Source organism: Protopterus annectens, chromosome 9.part0 (assembly GCF_019279795.1).
Source record: "Protopterus annectens isolate FY-2018-M chromosome 9.part0, PAN1.0, whole genome shotgun sequence".
NCBI lineage: Eukaryota > Metazoa > Chordata > Ceratodontiformes > Protopteridae > Protopterus > Protopterus annectens.
Window position 1 is genome coordinate 636947616 of NC_056743.1, and position 22890 is coordinate 636970505.

Below are 22890 nucleotides of genomic sequence, written 5' to 3' on the forward strand. Positions count from 1 at the left end.
CATTGAGTTCAATAAATTAAATAAATGGAGCATACAGATGCATTAGAGGTATTATTTATGACTTATTCATTGAAGGAAACATAAACATTGATGAGTTTAATTATATGAATGTTTGTTACCCTAGGACTCCAACTATGTTTGGAGTCCCAAAAATTCATAAAGATTTAAATAAACCTCCTTTTAGACCAATCGTGGATGCACAGGGTTCCATTACTAATCCAATAGCAAAATGTATTGATAGTAATTTAAAAACATATATATGCTGAAAAATATTTATTGAAAGATTCATGGGACTTTTTGTCAACTATGGGTTCTACTGAATATAATGAAAATGATATTTTTGTCACAATTGATGTTAAAGATTTGTATTCCGTTATTCCACACAATACAGGGATGGATTGGTTCAACTTATTTTTGTACAAAAAGGGTTTAATTCAAACCAGAATTAATTTATTTGATCAACTTTTAGATATTATTTTAAGAAATAATTTGATATCTTTTAACAATAATATTTATTTACAAAACGAAGGAGTAGCCATGGGGTCCCCATGCGGAGGCCTATATGCGAATATAGTAATGCATATATGGGAGAAAAAATACATTTTTAATTAATTATTTTTTAACTATTGTAAAACTTATTTGCGCTTTTTAGATGACATATTTATTTTATGGTGTGGAAGTCATGAGAAATTAGAAGAGTTTTGAACATATATTAATTCAACAACTACTTTTTTAAAATTTACAGCAGCAACAAATGTTACTTCTATAGCTTATTTAGATGTATTATTAGAAAAAGATATAAAAGGAGAGTTTATATCTAAAATATATCACAAAAAGACTTATAGCAATAGTTTCCTGCATTTTAATAGTTGCCACCCCTATACTCAGAAAAGAGCAGTTTTAAAAGGCCAATTTGTTAGGGCCTCCAGAATGATTAGTAAAAGAGATGACTTTATAGTTGAATGTTTGAATTTGTGAAATGTTTAGAAATAGAGGATATCCAGATAAATTGATAAACAACATTATGTATGAAGTAGTAACTAAACAAGATAATTTTACATTTTACACCTTTTACTTAATCAGGCTGTCATGGCCACTTCTAATACATTCGGTATAAACAATATAGGAAATTTAGATAGTGAAACCAGTATTCTAGAATCTATTAATATCACTCAAAATAGTACTGAAATACCAACTATTACAGAAGTTAAAAGTTTTACTAAGAGCTTTATTACTACTTTTAATTCTGATAGTGGTTTTTATAAATAATATTATAAAGAAAAATTGGCAGCTTATTGTGGCTGATTCATCATTACATTATCATTTTGATTTTACTCCATCTATAGTATACAAAAAGGGCATGAATTTGAAAAAAATATTTGGAACATAAATCAAATACAAAATATGGTAAAACATTTAGATGTGGTAGATATAAATACTGCTCTTATGTGTTTGAAACAAACGAAGTGATGATAAATGGTATTAAGATTCGTTTAAAGGAAAAAGCTTGTTGCAACAGCGAAAAAGTTGTATATTGTGCTCTATGTTGCAATTGTACTACGTTTTACATAGGTAAAATGGAAAGAAAATTTAAAGAGTGCATTGGTGAACACATAAGAGCTATACGAGATGGAAACAAATTAAATGCTTTAGCAAAACACATTAGTATAGATACATCTCATAATTTTAAATTTGTGGTTCTGGACGTCCTAAAAGTAGACATTAGGGGTGGTGCATAACAACTACTATTATAAAGGCTTGAACTTGAATGGCAACTAAGACTAAATGCACATAACTGGCCAGGTTTGAATAACGCCATATCTATCGCCAGTATTTTAAAGTTAAAATCACTCTCGAGATAAATTTATTATTATATATTTTATGTACATTTATTGGTTTATCACATATAGACACATCTAATATCATAAATATTAATCCAATAGTCAATTGTAATATTACTAAACTTATTATATATTTTATATCATATATTACATATTATTAGATATATTTATATATAGTATTCTTAGCATATTTTGGTATATTTATTACATATTCATAGCATTATATTCAATTTATTACACAATAGAATTGTTGTTTTTATGTTCACTATTTATTTATTTACAAATCCACCCATACAAAATTACATAAATATTAATTTTATATAGAATATAAATTTACATTTAGATCTACTACAATCTCTTTTGATTTATTTACAATAACTATATATTTATGATTCATTTATACTTATTATTTATACTGTTAAAAACTAGTTTATGTTGATAATTAATTTTAACACAATAAATTTTTATATATACTCTTCATATGGTTACGGTGTTTAGGATTTATTTACATAATAATCACATGCACACCATTATTACTATTACTATTATACCAATCTCATACTTATGCTGGTGTTTTGCTATTTCGTCTTACCTTAGACGAAGAACCACACCACTCTTCCCAGCGATGAGTACACCAAGCGCAACCTAAAAGTAACATTTAGCATATATTGTATGCTTTTTCGTATTCATACTAAGAACTGTTGCAATAGAAGGAAATTTGAGTTAGTGATTGCTTTGGTTTGACAAAAAGGCTTATTAACAGTTATATATACTTCATATACGTACTTCTTTGTTTTGTTTTAGTTATACTTTGCGCATGTACATTAATTTTGCTTGCATAAGAACAAAATTACCAAATGTATTAGTTTGACATAAGTGATTTATACCAACTAATTTCATACACATATATTTTACACACAAGGGTTTGAACACGGGTGTATAAAGACATTGTTTTCCTATACACACATATTTATTCATTACCAACTTGCCATTTGTTCGATACACAGAAAATTGTTTCATTTTAAGGGTGACATGTGCTGTTTCTTTAACAGTTTGAACTTTTAATTGCTTACATCACTGATAAACACTATTTAGTTTACAGGAAGTGATGTAATAACTGTTTGAAAAAGTTTGGCAGGTGCCAAACGAAAGCGCTTATCTGATTTTTTGTGATATTTGTTTAGTTTTTAATTAAACATCTGTCGGTCAAGTCCGTGGTTTTTTGTTTTTCTGGTTTTAGTCTGTTGTTGCTCTTATTGTCTTAAGAAGTGTGAAGTTGGCTTTGGAGAATTGTTTTATGGTGGTTTCCCAAATGGGTCTATGTTATAACAGTGAATGATCAAAAGATTGAACGCTGCTAATATCGACCACAAAATACCGAAAACAAAAAAGAGCGAACCGCCAGAACAGCAAATTTATTTCCAAGGAAAACATTCGCTGTTCCCAAAAAAAAAAAACCCACACTAAACACTATTTTAAGTGGGGGGGGGCTTCGCCCCCCACATCACCCCCTACTTAAATATACAAACTCCGAGATTGCACTACAGTGCCGAAAACGGCAGTGTGACGGAAGTGGCCAAGTGACTTCTTTCCCATGGAAAGAATTTGCTTAAAAGCTGCTTCGTCATTTTGCGTTTTTGACATTTACAGTTCGACCGACATGCATTTGACAGAATGTGTCGTCTGTCTTCTGACAGGAACCCTCCCTAATGGGGGGTGGAGGCGGGATGTGGATGTCTAGGGTGATTAGCTTGTAGTCTGATCTAACCAATGAGAATTTGACTTCTGGTGTGGAACACCGGTCGCCCATGTTGGTAATGACCAGGTCTAGGAAATTGCTGCCCCTGGTGGGGGTGTGGATAAGTTGATCCAAGGCATTGGAATTTATGAATTCCAGAAAATATTGCACAAAAGAGTTGGTACACAAGTAGTTCTCCCAGTTAATGTTTGGGTAGTTGAAATCACCCATTATTAGGGTGTTGGGTTGTACCGTAATATTTTCCAGTGTATCATAGGTTCATAGGTTGGTACTAGGCTATTGGCTCTAGGGCCTATACAAGCCTAGCCATAGCAATTCCCTGGCTATTTCTTTCCACAGTATTTGCTTAACTCCTCAAGAAATGAGGAGTGGGAATCCTGGGGCATGGTGGGGGATCTGTATCAAGCTACAGTTTGGATTGCGGTCTTGCCCAGAGTTAGTTACACTTGGATAATCTTGGATGCATTATGCTGAGCAACTAGCCTGGAGATGTGGATATCCTTAATGAATATGGAAATGCCTCCGCCTTTAGTGTTTCAGTCCAGGTTAGGTGGCTGAAAGATGTTGTATGAATTATAGCCTGGTAATGCAGGTGTGCTCTCTGGAGCCTTGAACCAGGTCTGTTCATGTAAGGCCTGGTCTTCCCTGAGCAGCCCGGTCTACGGTATTTTGTATCCTTGTACATGGAAGAGCAGACTGTTTCTGTTCCTCCAAGGAGTCAAAAAAACTGATGTACAAGACAAGACCCTATAACTGTACCTTCCCAGGGCTTTGAGAAAGCTGAAAAATGGCAACTTGAGCAGCATAAAAGGCTAGTAGTACTGGAAACAAAAGGTGGTCCTTTTGCAAATAGGATTCTCTAAGTGGGGTGCCTTTTGAATACCACAGTTTGACTGCATTTTAACAATTTACATAAGCTATACTTTTTATATATTTTTCCTTTAATAGGTACAAAAATTGAATCACTGGGGCATTAAGTATAAGGAGTAAAATGGTAAGCATTAACATCCATAGGATACAGTAGTAAACTAAGCATGTAACAGTGAGCTATAGTAATGCACAGTTAGCAGAAGTATGCAACGATCACTATAAGATAAATTATTGACATAACTGTACACACAGCAAGGCCTACCATGTATGTGCTTGAGGGAATGCAGGTCTGCAGATAAGAAGCTGGGTATTTAATGTGGAGCATCTGCTTTAGGTGAACTTTAAGCTGGTTGGTGAAGGAGGTAGGGGTGGGGAGCTGTCAGACGTCAAGCAGAATGTGAAAATGGCATATTTAAGGGTGGATAGATGTATTCCTTTGTCAGTGGCACTCCTGTCTTGTTTGCTAAGTAGGTTGAAAATGCTGTTACCTTTATGGAGCAATGTTGTAATCTTGTTTCTAACGTTAGGAATATGAGGAGTGAAAAGTTAGTGATGGGTCTACCCAGACCCAAAAATATTTTATGAGCTCTAGAGTTTGAAGGGTTAACTTATGCCTTGATATCTGGAACCTTGTAGGCCCTGATAGTTAAGGTATTTCTGAGTGCCTAAAACACTCCACTTTTTGCTGTTGAGATTGCCTTTGTCTTTTGCTTTCACAGGCCTGACAATTGAACAAGGACGTTAAGAAATTTGTGGTGCACCATTTGAAGTTTGAGACTAGGCAGTACAAATCCTGAAACTGAGAAAAAATAAATAAAAACTAAGTGTGTTTCACAAGAAATAACAGATAGTTGTGGAAGTTGCTTAATTTGTATAAAAGCAGTGTAATAGGCAATGTTTACCAGTTAATGGATTTGGATGAGTGAACTCATTTAACAAGTTCAAAAAAAATATAAACACAAAACTAAACTAGTAAACAAGTCGGGTAGCAGGAAAACCAATGCAGACCAGTAAAAGCCAAAAAGATTTAATAAGATTAAGCGCTTTTCGTTTGCTCTGTCAGCAAACTTCTTCAGACAACAAAAGTAATCACATTGTGAGTATATATACATTTTGCTCTGGGTTAATTAGTTGATTAATCAATTAACTTAACAGAGGCAACCAACTTCTCTAATTACAGAGCCATCCACTGACAATAGTAAAATACTTATGCAAAAATACTAAACAGCATTCACAACCAAATAGTGGTAGTAATAAATCTAAGAATAAAGGAAATTCTAATAATACTAATAGTTATGGTAATAGTTGATATAAAAAATAGTAGATATAAGAAAAACTATATATCTATATATATTATTTATATATACCAAATAACATATATCGATATGTGTCTTTTTTGTGTATGGAACATTTCTTATTTTTAAGTAAAACCATACTAGAGTAGATTTCAGTGTGAACATTCAATATAAATAAATCAAACATATATCAGCAATTCACTTTACAGCTTCTCCTATCTAAAATATGTTTATATCTAATTCATGTTAAAACCAGATGTATATAAAAATGAATAATAATTAATTAGAATATTCTGACATTCTATATTAATATATTTTCCTAAATTCATCTTTTTAGACTTTTAAGCTTTAACACACTGCTCAAACTACAGGTCTCATTTATACCTGGTAGATTATATGCATTAAGTCTAATCTGCCAAAATAGTTCCAGCTCTTCGAGTTGCAATGGTGCAGGACCACCTCTAACATCGAGCTCTGGCTGGTCTATAACTAAAAATCTGAACTGATGTCCAGAAAATTCTGCCACATGTTTAGCTAGGGCATTGTCTTGTTTGTTCCTGCTAATGGCATATGAGTGTTCATACATACGGTCATGGAGTCTCCTCTCCGTCTTACCGATGTAAAATGCCTGGCATCCCTGGCATTTAGCCAGGTACACTACCATTCTAGTGTTGCAATTGGCCCTACACTTCAGTCTATATTGAACATTATTTATTTCAAATCTGTTGGATTCAGTTACTAATTTGCAATAATTGCAATTTTGGCATTTGTACATACCAGTTATTTTTGGTTGTTTTTTCCGGCGTTGTTCATATAGTACCTTCAAATTCCTACCCTTCCTAAATATAGTGCCCGGGTATTCACCCAATTTGTTTAATATACTAGGGTTACTTGCAAAAATAACCCAGTTTTTACGTAGTATCCCTATACAGTGGTAACTGAATGTATTATAGGCTGTAATGAACTTTGTTTCTGGCGAGTCAGGTGTGGCAAGGACACTCAATTCTGTTACTACAGAATTTCCCATATTTTCTGATGTGATCTCTTGCATGGTAACTATCTTTTTCATTGACAAAATAGGTTTATACATTCCTTTAGTACGTTTGTCGCTCACTTTCAAGATCAGTCCTGAAATTAGCTCCAAAGGGTAGCCTCTCTGTGTGAACATCGTTCCCAAGAGGAATTGGGAACGATGTTCACACAGAGAGGCTACCCTTTGGAGCTAATTTCAGGACTGATCTTGAAAGTGAGCGACAAACGTACTAAAGGAATGCATAAACCTATTTTGTCAATGAAAAAGATAGTTACCATGCAAGAGATCACATCAGAAAATATGGGAAATTCTGTGGTAACAGAATTGAGTGTCCTTGCCACACCTGACTCAACAGAAACAAAGTTCATTACAGCCTATAATACATTCAGTTACCACTGTATAGGGATACTACGTAAAAACTGGGTTATTTTGCAAGTAACTAGTATATTAAAGAAATTGGGTGAATACCGGCACTATATTTAGGAAGGGTAGGAATTTGAAGGTACTATATGAACAACGCCGAAAACAACCAAAATAACTGGTATGTACAAATGCCAAAATTATTGCAAAATTAACTGAATCAACAGATTTGAAATAAATAATGTTCAATATAGACTGAAGTGTAATTGCAACACTAGAATGGTTGATACCTGGCTAAATGCCAGGGATGCCAGGCATTTTACATCGTAAGACGGAGAGACTCCGACCGTATGTATGAACACTCATATGCCATTAGCAGGAACAAACAAGACAATGCCCTAGCTAAACATGTGGCAGAATTTTCTGGACATCAGTTCAGATTTTAGTTATAGACCAGCCAGAGCTCGATGTTAGAGGGTCCTGCACCATTGCAACTCAAGAGCTGGAACTATTCTGGCAGATTGGACTTAATGCATATAATCTACCAGGTATAAATGAGACCTGTAGTTTGAGCAGTGTGTTAAAGCTTAAAAGTCTAAAAAGATGAATTTAAGAAAATATATTAGTATAGAATGTCAGAATATTCTAATTAATTATTATTCATTTTTATATACATCTGGTTTTAACATGAATTAGATATAAACATATTTTAGATAGGAGAAGCTGTAAAGTGAATTGTTGATATATGTTTGATTTATTTATATTGAATGTTCACACTGAAATCTACTCTAGTATGGTTTTACTTGTAAATAAGAAATGTTCCATACACAAAAAAGACACATATCGATATATGTTATTTAGTATATATAAATAATATATATAAATATATAGTTTTTCTTATATCTACTATTTTTTATATCCACTATTACCATAACTATTAGTATTATTAGAATTTCCTTTATTCTTAGATTTATTACTACCACTATTTGGTTGTGAATGCTGTTTGGTATTTTTGCATAAGTATTTTACTATTGTCAGTGGATGGCTCTGTAATTAGAGAAGTTGGTTGCCTCTGTAAGTTAATTGATTAATGAACTAATTAATCCAGAGCAAAATGTATATATACTCACAATGCGATTACTTTTGTTGTCTGAAGAAGTTTGCTGACAGAGCAACGCTAATCTTATTAAATCTTTTTGGCTTTTACTGGTCTGCATTGGTTTTGCTGCTACACGACTTGTTTACTCATTTAACAAGTTATTTGAAGTCACCCCTTAGCTGTAGAAATTGCTTAATTTGTACAAAACCATTGTAATAGACAATGTTTACCAGTTAACTAGTTTACCTACTAATGGATTTGGATGAGTAAACTCCTTCAACAAACTGTTGTAAGTCATATTCTGTCAATGTGGAATAGGGGAAAAAAGTAGTTTTTTTATCTAATAATGGTTGGGGTCCACAGGTAGTAGTGAGTTAGCGAGTTAATCGTGCAAATTCTTCACTCTGCTTGTTGCATGGTGGGAAGAGCTGGCCAAGTATTCCAAGTCTTAACTTATGAATATTCCCTGGTAAGACTATCACAGAATATCTATTTAGGATCCTGGTCATAGGAATTAGGAGAGAGTGCTATTAAGGACATAACTGATGTGTTTATTTAGAAGTATGCATCCAACCATTGTAGGGTCCTGGCCTTGTGTTTTGGTAGGAGCTGTACAATGGCAAAATAGAGTGAGGAATTATATCAGGTTTTAACCAGAATTCTGTTGTTTTTCTTTCGGCTTTTCCCGGTTATGGGTTGCCACAGCAGAACTCCGGTCTGCTAATGACTGGCAGTAAGTTTTTATGGTGCTGAGGTGCCAGCCCGACATCCGACCTTCAACGAAGGCACGCCCATTCATGCATGTCTTTCGAACACCAATCGACCACGGGGAGGACATGCATGGCGCTCCAGCCGAGAATCGAATGAGAGAACCTCTTGCTGTGAGGTGGCAGTGCTACCGCTGCACCACCGTGGCTGCCACTTTTAACCATAATTCAGTTGTTTGTCTTTTCGGCTTTTCCCAGTAAGAGGTCACCACAGCGGTACTCCACTCTGCTAATGATTGGCAGTAGATTTTTATGGTGCCGAGTTGCCAGCCCGACACCCAACCTTCAGCGAAGGAATGCCCATTCACACATGTCTTTCGGAGGCCAAGCGACCGTGGGGAGGACATGCAGACTCCACACAGAAGGCACTCCCCGCACCCTTGCTGAGAAGGAACGGGGGAACCACTTGCTATGAGGCAACAATGCAACCACTGTACCACCGCGGCTTCTTTAACCAGAATTCAGTAATAGTAAAAAAAAAAAATATATCAGGTTTATTCAAGTGAAGCCAAAATTCAACGTATGTAGGTTTGTTTCAATTCCTGCAGTAGTTAGAAGTCCAAGAATGTTTTTTGGTTTCATCATTATGGATAACTGATGCTTGTAGTGGTTAGACATCAGGGACTTTTTTGGTGGTTCATCTTTATGGATAATTGATGAAATTATCAGTTTCTTGATCTTTTTATTATACATTCCCTCAATGTCCATTTACTCGGACAAGGCTGTTTAGGTTAAAATGTATGTTTGGTATTGACTAGAAATAACTTCAGTTTTTAGTCATAAAGGGCCTTTTCTGTTAATATACAGTCAGAGAATCCAAAGTTCTTCTGCTAAGGATGAGATATCAGCATGAGACTTGAGTTTGTCTTTGTAATTAACATTTTCTATGGGCTTTCTGGCTAAGCAGACAGAAGTGAACAAGTCTTAAAGATGCCAGAAAAAGACGAAAATAAAATAAAGCAGAATTACTCCTTTTATGCCCTGCCATCGAATGTGAGGGAGATTATTGGTGAATGGTTGAGATGCACTCCTTCAGTCATTCTCGCTTTATTTTGTTTAACATCTTTTTTCACACCTTTTAGGCATTCTAACAGTATTCTCAGTTATGTGGCTGTTTTTTTTCATGCTGTCTTTCATCCTTGTCTGGTTAAAGTGTAATTATGTACCGTTTCAATATATTTCAGTGCATGGTAATCATTGGCCATCTGTTTAAGCGGATTATTTCAGGTATTTTGCACAGAAGGAAGTAATTTATTTTGAGATCCTGCCTCTCTTAGAGTCCCAACATGCAATAGACATACTCAGATCCAAAACTTTCTAACTGACTGACATACGACTTTGTGTTTCTGCTTCAAGTTATCTGTTGTGAGTCTGAAATTAGCACTGCAGTCAGTTTTTTTTTTTTTTTTACAATGTTTTCCAGTGAAGGTAAGATGGTGCTTTGCATGTGACCCGAGTTAATGCATAACACTGAACTTCTACATAGTTCATAGTTGTTATTGTTTACTTTGTTAGTTTTCAGACTCTGGGAGCAGTAAATCTTCTGTGGATATTACAAAGGTCCTTTTATTGAAAAGATTACAAGTCTGATTTATTTCAGAATGGTCTGTTTCTTTTCTGCCTTAACAGAAGGGACAGCTGAGCAGCATTAGCAGTGAAGCTTTTTTCTTTTGTTTAGATCATAAAATGATATTGCCACTGCTGTGCAAAGGTCAGGTTAAACTAGGGGCCAGCATTTATGTCCCATTCAGTACAACACACACACACACACACACACACACACACACACACACACACACACACACACACACACACACACACACACACACACACACACACACACACACACAGACACACCATGGTTGGTTAACAGAATTTCATAATTCACTGTGCAGTCCTGTTCTCAGCTGATCGTGTTTTATGCCTGAGTACTTTAAATATCTTTGTGTCACTACAGAGTTACAAAGTCCCCAGCTTTTAGAGATACAGCAGTTTCACTGGCAAAGTCTGTATGTAAATGTGGCAGCGTGGGGGCTCTGCTAATGTAAATTACCCATGTGATGTATCCTGGAAATTTTTTCCAGCATTGGAACAGTGCAGCAGAGCAAATTAAAGAAATGTGGGATGTGCGAAGTCTTTTGACATTGTGTACCCATTATGTCCTCTGGGAGAAACAGAGCTGTTAACATTATAAGAAATGAGTACCATGAAATCATATGCAATGTGTGTGCACACGTGTGTGTGCATGTGTGCGCGTGCACGTGTGTGTGTGCGCGTGTGTGTATCCATGCATTCAAGTAAAGGCATGACTGCAGCTATCCGGATGTCTGTGAGTGTGCGTGTCTGTTTGTGTGCATGGTAGGAGGTTCCTGTGGAACTGCATTAGGTGGATTGATGGGGGCAATCCTAGCACATTTATCTACTACTGCACTAATGCTCCATGCATAGACATAGTATTGATCTGTTAATGAGTTTTTGCTCACTACAACTTTATCACATCTCTGAATTGCTAAATATTCCTATTGTGCAACTAAATACCAGTATCGTTCAAATAGCGCTGGCAATAATATATCTTGGCATCCTAAGGAATATGCTGTATGCTTACTTGAAGGAAGGTGCTGAGTAGCAGCACTAAACTCAGTGCATGCTTTTAATAACCACTCTGTGCTTGGTATCCACTGCAAGAAAAGAGCTGCTTCCAGAAGGACCACTTAGAGTCTTATTCTGCAGAGTGTAAATTACGCAAGGACAGTCATAGCAGCACAGATAATTGAAAGCTAGAAGGGATAGAAAAGTAGAAGAGTTGGATGGAGGTTAGGGATAGGCAGCCTGCATCCACTGCTATTTGTATTTCTAACTTCTTTCATATGTTTTTGGATCACAGGAGTTGCGCAGTTTAATCAGCCAGAAGGACTGTGCTCTGCAGCAGTTGGAGACGATGTGCAAGAACATCCAACAGGCAGCACGTGACCAGGAGAAGAGGTACATGTACATCTCCAAGGAGAAGGACGCCATCATTGCAGCTTTACAGGAAGCACTGCATAGCAGTGGCAAAGACGTAGAGGTATGAAATGGGGGGTGTAACTGCTACAGAAGGAGAATGGCACAAAGAAATAGGCTGACATCGTAGTGCAGTGCTTTGTGGTTCCTTGTTGTTGGTTGTGCTCAGAGTTTGTTTTGACAACACAGCTATAAAAATACTGATACATATGTGTATTAGTGTGTATGTATGTATATATATAGATATAGATATAGATATAGATAGATATATAATGTACACCAGTATTGCCGTAATGTGGCCAAGTTTTATTGGTACATGTTGTGACGATAGGAGGTGCTGCCAGCTATGTCAGAAGTAGGGCAGTGGATGTGTAACATATGCCAGCACAGCTAGCTGGAATTTTGTATATAATTATATGTCATTTGTATATCAAACTGATTTGTACAGATGTTTGTGCTGAAAATGTATTTGTGAGGTTTGCTTGTGTTACAATGTATCAACAGTGCACCCTGCTGGAAGGAAAAGAAGTGTACATTTATTATTATAGAGTAAACTCTCAGTTAACCGGCACCCACGGGGATTGGTAGATGCTGGATAACTGTAGTTTCTGGTTGCTTAAGAGTTACTAATAAAAATATGCCTGACTAATACTGTACCCTATAATATTTGTTTGGTTTGATTTGCTCTTAGGGTGGGGTGAGAGGGAATGTATTTCTATCTTCCTTTTTAAAACCCAAAACACTAAAAATGTAAGATGTATTTCGGTGTGTGTGTGCGTGTGTGTGTGTGTGGGGGGGGGGGGGGGGGGGGGGGGCAGAAAGTGCAAGACATAAAAATTGCACTGTATTTCTTTGTTTTTTTTTTCTGGTTGCTTGAGTTCTGGTTAACTGAGAGTTTACTGAAACTGAATTAAATGTATACATTGTAACAGCATATACTGTAAGAGAAGAGGTAAATCCACCTGACTTTGAAAAAAATATTCCTAAAATTCAGTTACTTTATGGGTTAAGACCTAAAGAAGTTATCCCACAGTTTTGAAGGGAGTGAGAAATGCAATGTATTTACCAGAGAATGGGTTGTAGCTCCTGTAGGAAGAGTGGAATGCTTTTATGGTTTTATGAATTCCAGCAGCTGCACCACATCTCTGTGTATGGTAACATCTAGATGCTAAACCCTGACCACTTCTGGCAGTGGGGCTTGCATGGCAACCAGAAGTTGGATGACCAGATGTATGTGATATCATTCTGTACAGAAATAATGTTTTAATATTGGAGGAAACTGAAGTCTCAGCAGCATTCTGTATTTGTATTGGATCTGACAAGGACCATTCGCCCATCTTGCCTTGCTCTATTCAGCAAGTTGGAATAGTAATTATTTTAGTCAGTAAGGAATAGATAATGAGACTAGCCAAATACTGTTTTTCTATAACTGTACGAAACTTTCCATCAGTGTTATTTTTAATACTTCCTGTGACTGAAACACTGGGTTTACTGTCAACAGATATTTAGTATTTTCATGTTCTTTTATTATTTATTAAATATATTAAAACTTTTCATTGCGGCTGATCCTTTTTATTAAATATTTAAGTTTTGTGGGTATTTGTGCACATATTTATTTGATGATAACTCTGGCCACTCCTGAAAGCCTTGCTGTTTGATCAACATTACCATTTGTATTAATATTAACTTTATTTGGATACCCTTTTAGAACCTTATAGTAACCGACTGGTGGCAGTGAAACTACCCTATAGTCTGGACAGAAGGTGGCATAACTAGTAAATCTTTTCCAGCTTTTCTCAGGTGTGTGTTTGTGTGCAAATTAAATGTCAGAATGTGTGTGTCAGCTACTTGGGGCAGGGACATAAAGCACTGGTGTCACAGTGCCAGTGCGGAGCCTTACTGGGGATCTGAGGAGAGACCGATATAGAGAAATCCAGACCCCATGCTGAATGTGTACCCTGAGTGCTCTTAAGGGAAATTGTGCTTGATACAGAGTGGTCTGCATCTGGAAATACTGAGTGTATCCATTTGTATTCCAAGTGAATGTCGCTCTCCAATGTCGGTGATTAGGATTCAGGCTCCTTGATATCCTGAACTGGACAACAGGTTTCATTTCACATACTACTTTTTTAACCAGTAGTATACCTTCTGTAAGTAAAATACCAACCTGTGGTTTCTACAGATGCTTCTAATAAGGTGATTTTGATGTCTAAAAACATCATCATTCAGGTAGATTATTGTGCGTTCAGAATGCTCAGTGTTTTGAGCTGAATTCTGTGGCATTAAAATGGTCAAACAGCACAACACACGCAGTCAAGCACATACACATTTTCCTTCTTTATTTGAAGTTGTTAGTAGGTCAGAGTAGATATTCAGCTACTGAAGGTATGATTGATAATTTTCTGGCAGATAAATCCTAGCTGCCTGGTTAGAAAGCATATTTGTGGTAATGGCAAAACAAGAAGAAACCACAGTGAATATAATGAAAGAAGGGACACCAGCAGCACTTCTACTTTAGAATGACAAGTTGTGTGACTCTTTCAATTCAAAACATCATTACAATCTTTATGTGAATTCTGTAGAAGACTGGTTCAGCTTGAAACTAAATTGTGTGATCCCAGGTGATCTTTCACTGTTGTATACAAAGGCAAGAAACAACAGGTACATAATGGCATTCCAGTCTTGCTGTGAGCTTCCATTGTGCCATTACTAACTTTTGACCTGGACAAAGCAAGTGTGTGCTTAGTTAGCAGAAGAAAATTGTTTTCCTCAGTGGAAGCACATATTAAAATGAGAATATTGCAAGAAAGGAAACCCCCGCGATTAAACTTTTGAGGAAGAGGTTATCCTGTAGGGCTATAAAACCTTCAATCATTGGTGGCTGTCAAACTTCTGACCTTTTGTCACAAAAGTAACTTCTGCAGCCATTGTAGCATTATTCCCAAGTGGAAGGCCTATTATAATGCTGATTTTTGTGGTTAATCTAGGAATATAATGCAGTTCATAGACTTCTCTGATGCAGGAACTGGAATCTGTTTTTATTTATTCTTCCTGCTTCTCTTCTGATGATTTTGTCTTCATTATTGAGTTATACTTCTCGGTATTAACAAGCCCATCTTCTGTAAATGTAGAAGTTAATAACTTCATCTCCTGATTTATTTTTGATTTAAAAAGTATTAAAAAATCAAACCTGAATCTACTGCATATCCGTGATACTTTTATTAAAACTTTTGTTGGCAGCATTTGACAAGTATGGCAGGGCTAGCCACCTGGCGGTGTGAATCTTGTCTCTAGATTGTCACTGGAGAAGTGACACCTCGGCTCCTAGTGTAAAAATGGGATAAGGGGCTGTGGAGGGATGGAGGCCTTGCACTTCCACTGTGCTGTTATTCAGGTGTTGTTTCTGTTGTGTACATTATCTTTGTTATAAATTGCCATGTTTGGCATTTACTGCTTTATGTGAGAAATACGAGAGTAACTCGTACGTTAAGTAAGTTAAGTAAGACTTAACATTTCAAATGAAGGCTTTTGTGTATTGGATAGACCTTTAGCTTTTAGTGGGGCCACAATACAGTGTAGATTTCATCCTGATAGTATTTTCATATCTAGATGTGTGTGTGGCCTCATATGAATGTTATATTAAGTGCTTAGGTAAGGTCTTGAACATTCTCAGTTTTTATCTTTGTGACTGGGTGCCTTTTGTGTAGTGGAGCTTTTGTATCTGCTAAATACAGTGTGAAGAATGTGCCCCCAGATATTAATGATGGTTTTAGTAAGGTGTTTGTTTGGGGGTGGTGGTGCCATTGCAGTGATATGTTCAACTGCATTTTTTTGTTTATGTGATGGAATAGGTATATATTTTTGCTTGTAATTTCTGCATGCCCTCATTGATGCAATCTGAAATACTAGATGTGCATGCATAAGAAGTCTTTGGCATTATTTTAGTCACTACAGGGAGTTATCATATGTTCTAGTATGCTGTACACAGTGTTGCTGTTAGGGTTACGTTAATGTCCCCATTTGGATGATCCTCGAAATGCTGCCTGTTGATGTTCATAGATGAATGTGTGGAATTTAAGCCTTCCAGGTCAGCCTTATTAGCAAACAGTGTATCTATGTATATTTATAGTTTATATGCTTTGGATGGATGCTTTTTTTTTTTTTTTTTTTTTTTTTTTTATATATAAACAATACTTCTGTCCTTTTTAACATTTAAATGGGACTGTTCCTTTAAGGGAGATGGAGCCTGCCTATGTGATTGTGTGGAACACGTCTCAATGTAATATTTGAGGATCTGTGGGGTTGTTTACTACAGCTGTTCCATATTAATGGATTATTATCTATTGAAAAGTATGTATTTAAGATGCTTTTGTATTTTTTTTATTTTTATATGGTCTGATGAAGCCACTAGATGAGTGGTGAAAGCGCTTCCCTGCTATTAAAGTTTTATGCTATTTTTAGCTGTGCTTCATTTAACCGTTTGTGTTTTTATCGCATTTGCTATGTGAGAAATACCTTGTACTCAGATAATTACATATTATAAAATGACCCCCCATTAATATTCCAAAACGTGCACGCTGATTTTTCAGCGTGCACGTTGTAAATCAAAGACGTATACTAATTGAAAAAGGTCTGGGCGCCCGGACTTTTTCCATTAGTATAAGTCTTTTTTTTTTTGGACAGCAATGGAGAATGGAAGAGCTCTGTTGCTGTTATCTCGCTATGTTAAATGAGTTTAACATAGCGAGATATCTTTATAAAAAGACAGCAACAGAGATTTTCCTTTCTCCATTGCTTTTTTTAAAGCTGCTTTGCTATGTTAAACTTGTTTAACATAGCGAAACAGCTTTAAAAAAGCAACGGAGAAAGGAAAATGTCTGTTGCTTTTTTTTAAAGCTATCTCGCTATGTTAAATAATGTCATTGTATAATAGCAATAACCCACTTCTGGGTGTGGGTAATGATGGATTTACCCACAGTTGTCTGTTTGGCCACTCGGGCTTCGCCGTCGTGACCAAACCAGACTAACCGTGGGTAAATCCAGCAATTACCCACACTCAGGCGTGGGTTATTGCTTAAATGTTTCAGCATCAGCACTGAGGCCTATGGCATTTCTTTTTTTTTTTTTTTTTTTTTTAACCTTGTATTGCTTTTGTGTTCCTCTTAAAACTGTTTTTATATAAATTTCTTGTACAGTCATTAGATAAACAATCTGGTCAGAACCATAACCACCTACTAAGGAATCTGACTGAACTCTTCAAAACCAGGACTTCAGAGATGAAGCTATTAATCCCAGTCTGCAGATAACTCACTCTGTGAAATCATGTAAAGAGGAGTAATGCACACAATCGACACTGTGTGTGAAACAAACTGAAAACAAGCATCGCTGGAAGAATTTGAATTCAAATATACTATTGTATGTACAGATCAAAACTTACTGATTTGGTTCAAAACTGCCAGCGTTAAAGCAGACCACTGGGAAAAATTATGAAATTTATTCCAGAACAAAAGTGTAGAGAAAAAGCGTATGCTGCTGTTAATTTAACTAATATAAGTAGTTAACAGATGGGTAATATGTAAAAGTCCCCAGTGGAAACTGTGTAATGTTTGCAGCAAACCAGTAAGAAGACTGCCATCCCTGAGAAGCTACATCTAGAATTAAGCCCAAATGTTCAAGGAAGCAACTAGAGTTACTGGGAGGGGAGTACAACATTAAGAAGAAATCATTTAATGGTTAAGGTAATAGGTCAATGCCACAGTTTGTATGATAATTGTTACCCTATAGCCAAGTTTTAAGTGTATGAAATTAGTTTTATCCTAGACACAGAGTGCCAGGTAGTAAAGAGTTCCATCCTTTGGGAAGGATGTGGCTTAACACTGTGATAAATTCTCCCACGTCCTGCTGAGCAGAACCTTTTGCTTCCTTTTGGGTCTGCTGTGCATCAGCCAACTTGCTTAAGTGTTCTAAAAGTGGTTGGGCAGTGCAAAGACAGAAGTGTGGGATACGTGGCTGAAGGTGCTGCTAACATGGGTGCGTATTTGGTGGTAATAGTAACCGCTGGGTGTATTTAAAGTGAAGGAAGAAATCCTAGCTAGTATTAGATTTAGGCATAACAAACTTTGATCTTCCTGTTCAAAATCCTTTCCCGTTGAGTACCTTTAAATTCAGGGTTTAGGTGTTAGTGTATATGCCATGTCTGTGAAAGGAGGGGAGGGGGGAGCCACCTTAGGATGCTTGATCATGTCCACGATTATGGTTGTATTTTTTTTTAATTCAGATTTTACAAGAATGTGCTGGGTACTGTTTTGGTAAAGGAAATGACAAGTTTATAGAATGAGACAAAGAAAATGCCTTGGGTAAAACAGAGGACATAGACCTTCCCATAAATAGTAGTGCTTTCAGACCTCTCAGTAAATGAGAAAGAGGATCTGTGTTATCAAATTGCTGCTGGAACTCCTATTTATTTCTGTCTGGTTCTTATTTTTCTCATTGTAGCAGCATCGGCTAAGTCTGTCACATGACTGTGTTCAAGATAACCAGTTTTGCAGCTTTTAAGCAGTGATCAGGATCTCCAGCATTAACATCAGGATCCTGTGAACAGTATCCGGACATGAACGTTTTCCTGACACCACCTGTTATATTTCATGTTCAATTATTCACTTGCAGCTTCATTTTTCTGACCCATAACTGGATATTTGCAGTACCGGGCTTATTGCATTGTACAGTAATATGATACCGTAGCTGCCCCTCTACTGTAGTACTTCATTCACACTAGACTTGTTATTGGTTATGACAGACTCTGATGCAAAGTGACAAAGCCAAAAAAAAAAAGTGAATCATTTTAATAAACCATTAGAATCATTTTTTAATAGCTTTGAAATGGCAGGAAAACATGCTGACTCATATTGAATTTACCTCAGTTAATTGTTGTAGCGCTGGTTGTGCAAAATACTGTTTTACCCTGAAGCTGCAGTGCTCTACAAATGGGACCCCACCCAAATCAAGGATTCAGGTTTCAGTTCGCATGCTACTTTTTAATGAGTAGCATTGATGGTCTAGGTAAAACAACCACCTCTGGTTTCGACAACTGCTTTTGATGTGTTGACCTATGTCATGAAAACACTCCTCCTGATGTATATAAGTTAAACATAGAGTAATGAATGTAGGTAAGCAGACATTTTAGCCTGTATTACTAATTTTCATGTACTACTTCATTTACCCACTTATATTTTTAAACTTTTTTTTTGGAGGGGGGGGGGTGAGTTAACCCCGAAAGTAGATTAAGAACATTTTTTAAGAATATCTTTAAAAAGCAAGCAACAGCCTCCGTGAAGAAGAATTTGTTAAATGTTTTTAAGAACTAGCCCAGGATGCAATGGCTGATTTTACTGTTTTGCTTAAAGCTACATGGAAATGAATGCAAAGGCTTAGAAATCCTTCAGATCTTGGTCTGTGGGTTTTAATCTTGACACACTGAATGTGCGTCTGCTAGCAATGAAAGTAAAGTGGTTATACAGACCCAAAGGAAATGGCCAAGATCTGCACAAAAATTTGATTTTCCTTGAGGAATTACAATACGGTAAGCCTGAACTCTGAAAGGTGATCTGTTCTTTTTGTCTTTTTTTTTTTTTTTTTTTTTTATTAATCTGTTGACCGGGTAAGTGAGCTGGTCTGGCTCAAACCCTTTTCAGCCATGACCCAGGCCTCAAGTACACGGGTAAATGAAAGTAATGTATATTGGCAAGTTTAGATTAGTCCGTGAACCAGCTGTTTTTGAAGGGGGGAGTTGGGAGTAAGCCGCATTACCTGGGGAAACCCGTGGAGATAAAGTAAAAACTTTTAAGCTTTCCTCAAATAGTGACTGGATGTGAGTATATTGAACCTGTACCATGTGGACTAAAGACTCTGAGTGAGGTAGTATGTTGCCTTAGCTGGATTCATATACAAAAGCAGCCTTGTACTAAATCTCACAAATTAGTAGGTTTATTTCCTTATGGGGGTTGAATGAAAGATTTAAATTTTTTTTTTTTTTTTACTCTAAAGGGTGCAGTGCTATTTAAGGAGTTCCCTACACTGATATATTGAGCAGCATTAAAAAACTTTACAATAACATCTGTAACATCTGGAATGATGCCTTGAATTTGTTTACTCATAGAAGATGATAGCATTTTCTGGACCACTGTTGCTGGAAAGTAATCCGGTTTCATCTTTTATATGTCGTTTTTGGATTTTTTCTTCTTTTGGGGTCTGAAATCAGCTTCTCTTATGTTTTCAGGCACTTTCTGATTCTTTAATTGGGCAAGGTTTGGATGCTCCGGATAGCCCACCTCGGTTATGCCTGCAGCTGAAGGACAAGGAAAGGCTACTTGCAAAGGCCTTACTGGCACAGAATGAGCAGCTTACAGTCCACCAGCAACAGGTTCAAGAACTGCAGAATGCAGTGACAATCAAGGAAAAGGTGGAACAGGTATGGAGAGAGATTTTATGCAAATTGCACTTTCATTTCCTTACAAAATGGACTAAACTAGATCTGTGTATATTGCTACTGTTTTATAAGAGAAAGCACTGCAACTTTTTGTATAGAGTTGTTCAAACTCAACTATATACAGCCATATCCAGTTTATCTGTTCATCTATTGCAAAATTAAAAATAATTTCACGATAAATTTTGTCTTATACCTTTACATATGAATTTACTAGGATCCCCTGTAATATTTTCGATACCAAGACACTGCGGAAACAAAACCCTGAACACAAATGCTGAAAATATCAAAGGGGTGGAACTTACAACTGTAAGAATTATTTTGCAGAAGGCAAGTCCCCCACATCCTCAGACTTATATGTATCAACTCCCGTGATTGTACAAACATGAACAAGGGAGAAATCTCACAAACCACCAGAATTACTGCCAATGCAAACTTATTCTCACCTTTGTGCTGATGTGATGAGTAATACTATGACAAAAAAATGCTACATCACTGAGAGGGTAGTTGGCCGTTTGAATTTGGCTGATGTTCAGTAATGGCACGAATAAATGACAGAAGGGATAACTGCAAATTATATAAACATGCATATTTTCTTATGTAGTGGTATTGTCTTAATCGTTGGCAGGGATGCTTAACTGGTGATATGAGCGGTACGAGGGATACCCATGTTCTGTGCTCTGTGACCTTGCTGTGGCATAACAGTCAGCTGTTTTACGCTGCATATGGGATACTACTGGCCATATCAATTTTTTCCCATTTTCAGATACTCCTTTCTGCTTTATGTGATGCAGATTTATTATAGTGATGATGACCCATGAATAAGAGATACATGTGTGAGCCCTTCCCCCAATCCACAGTACTATACTTCAGAAACGAGACCATTTCTGTACTGCACCTCTGAGAAATTCTAATACCAAACATTGCATAATTGCCACTTATAACGGAGTTCTCAAACTTGCAGAGTGACTTTTTTTGTTCGGCTTCATTAATCCCAAAGTCTTTTCATTGCAGAAAGTCAGCGTTGTTTTCATTGCTTTATTTCTAGTTAGATTTGGGTATAGACTTTAGTGCCCTATTTTAGAATGTAAACTGCTGCAAGTCAGACTGGCTTGCGCTGTACTATAGTGTCACTTTTCTTTGTCATATTTTGCGCTTACTAGTGGTAGTCTGATGTGCCAGGGTGTGTCCTAGTGCCATGTTTCTACAGAATTACCATTTTCTTTGTTTTATTCCTGGATGGCCCTATAGTATATATATTTTTATATATTTATAGTATATATTTCTTCCAACTTGCTTAGATTATACATATATGTATATGTGTTGCTTTTCCTTCTAAAGCAATTTGCACTACAAGTGTATATGTAACTTTCCGCCAAATTATATTACATTAACGATCTGTGCTCTTATTTGCATCACTAATTAGAATTTTTTATAGGGTTTATACCATCCCTATGATGTTTGCTGTGACGGCAATTAATTCACCATCACTTCTGGTAAGCTTACAATAAAAATGTGCCTGTTTAATTATCCTACCACCCCACCAAACAGGCTGTAATCTTGGTTTGAAGATTGCTTGTCTTCTGTTATAAGGACATACTGCATATTTATACACAACATTCCATTTGCTGCTGATTAGATAATCATTTTCTAATAATTATAGTATGCTACTGTAATACGATTATATGTAAGGGACTATACATTGTGTGTATCTGCCTAGTAACAGTGTGAAACCTGATGCTGTGACTTCTGATACTTCCAAATTTAAGTCCATTTTCAACAAGAAACTGGGAATTTTTGAAATTGCTATTACAGATTTAAAGCAGTGCCCCCCAATACACTTGTTGTTCGAACATAAAATTAGGGGCAGCTACCCCATAAAAAAGTGCTATTAAAGTCAGAATGCCTTTCTGTTTTAGTTCCTGGTCCTCTAAGGAAAATCGAGACCGAACACAGAGTGGCTTATTCCACTCACTGGGCTTTTTCCAAACAGTCTGACAGCAAACTACTACTGTAATCCACGGAGAGCTCTTTTATCCTGTTGTTGGGGATGTTGGACACTATTTGACGAACGTCTCACCAGGATTATGCCTGACGTAGCGAAGAGACTTTCCTATTGGCTCAGGCTGCCTTAAATGACTGTTATTCTATCAATTTTCTGTTTGTTACACCAATATTTAAAAAGTGTCCCTATTTTAGGGTCTTTGTCGCCCCCATTATTGATGGCTTTGTCCACATTTCTTGCTCCAAGAGGTTGAGAGGTATGGTGCACATATATGTATGTATGTATGTATGTGTGCGGGATACTGTCATCTGTCCCTGGTTTTGTAAAATATTTCAAATTTTTTTGCATCATATTTGTCTGTCCCTTGTAGAGTTTGTGG

At 36.5% G+C, this 22890-nt stretch overlaps 1 protein-coding gene across 2 annotated transcripts in view; it reads left to right on the forward strand.

Annotated features, from left to right (window-relative positions):
* Window positions 1-22890, forward strand: part of LOC122811395 — a gene marked incomplete at its 5' end in the record, with an annotated part of 129684 nt that overhangs the window by 50841 nt on the left and 55953 nt on the right. For both annotated transcript variants that reach the window (XM_044083215.1, XM_044083216.1), the window contains 2 exon segments: window positions 11909-12088; window positions 20300-20491. In XM_044083215.1, coding sequence (XP_043939150.1) covers window positions 11909-12088; window positions 20300-20491 — 372 coding nt within the window.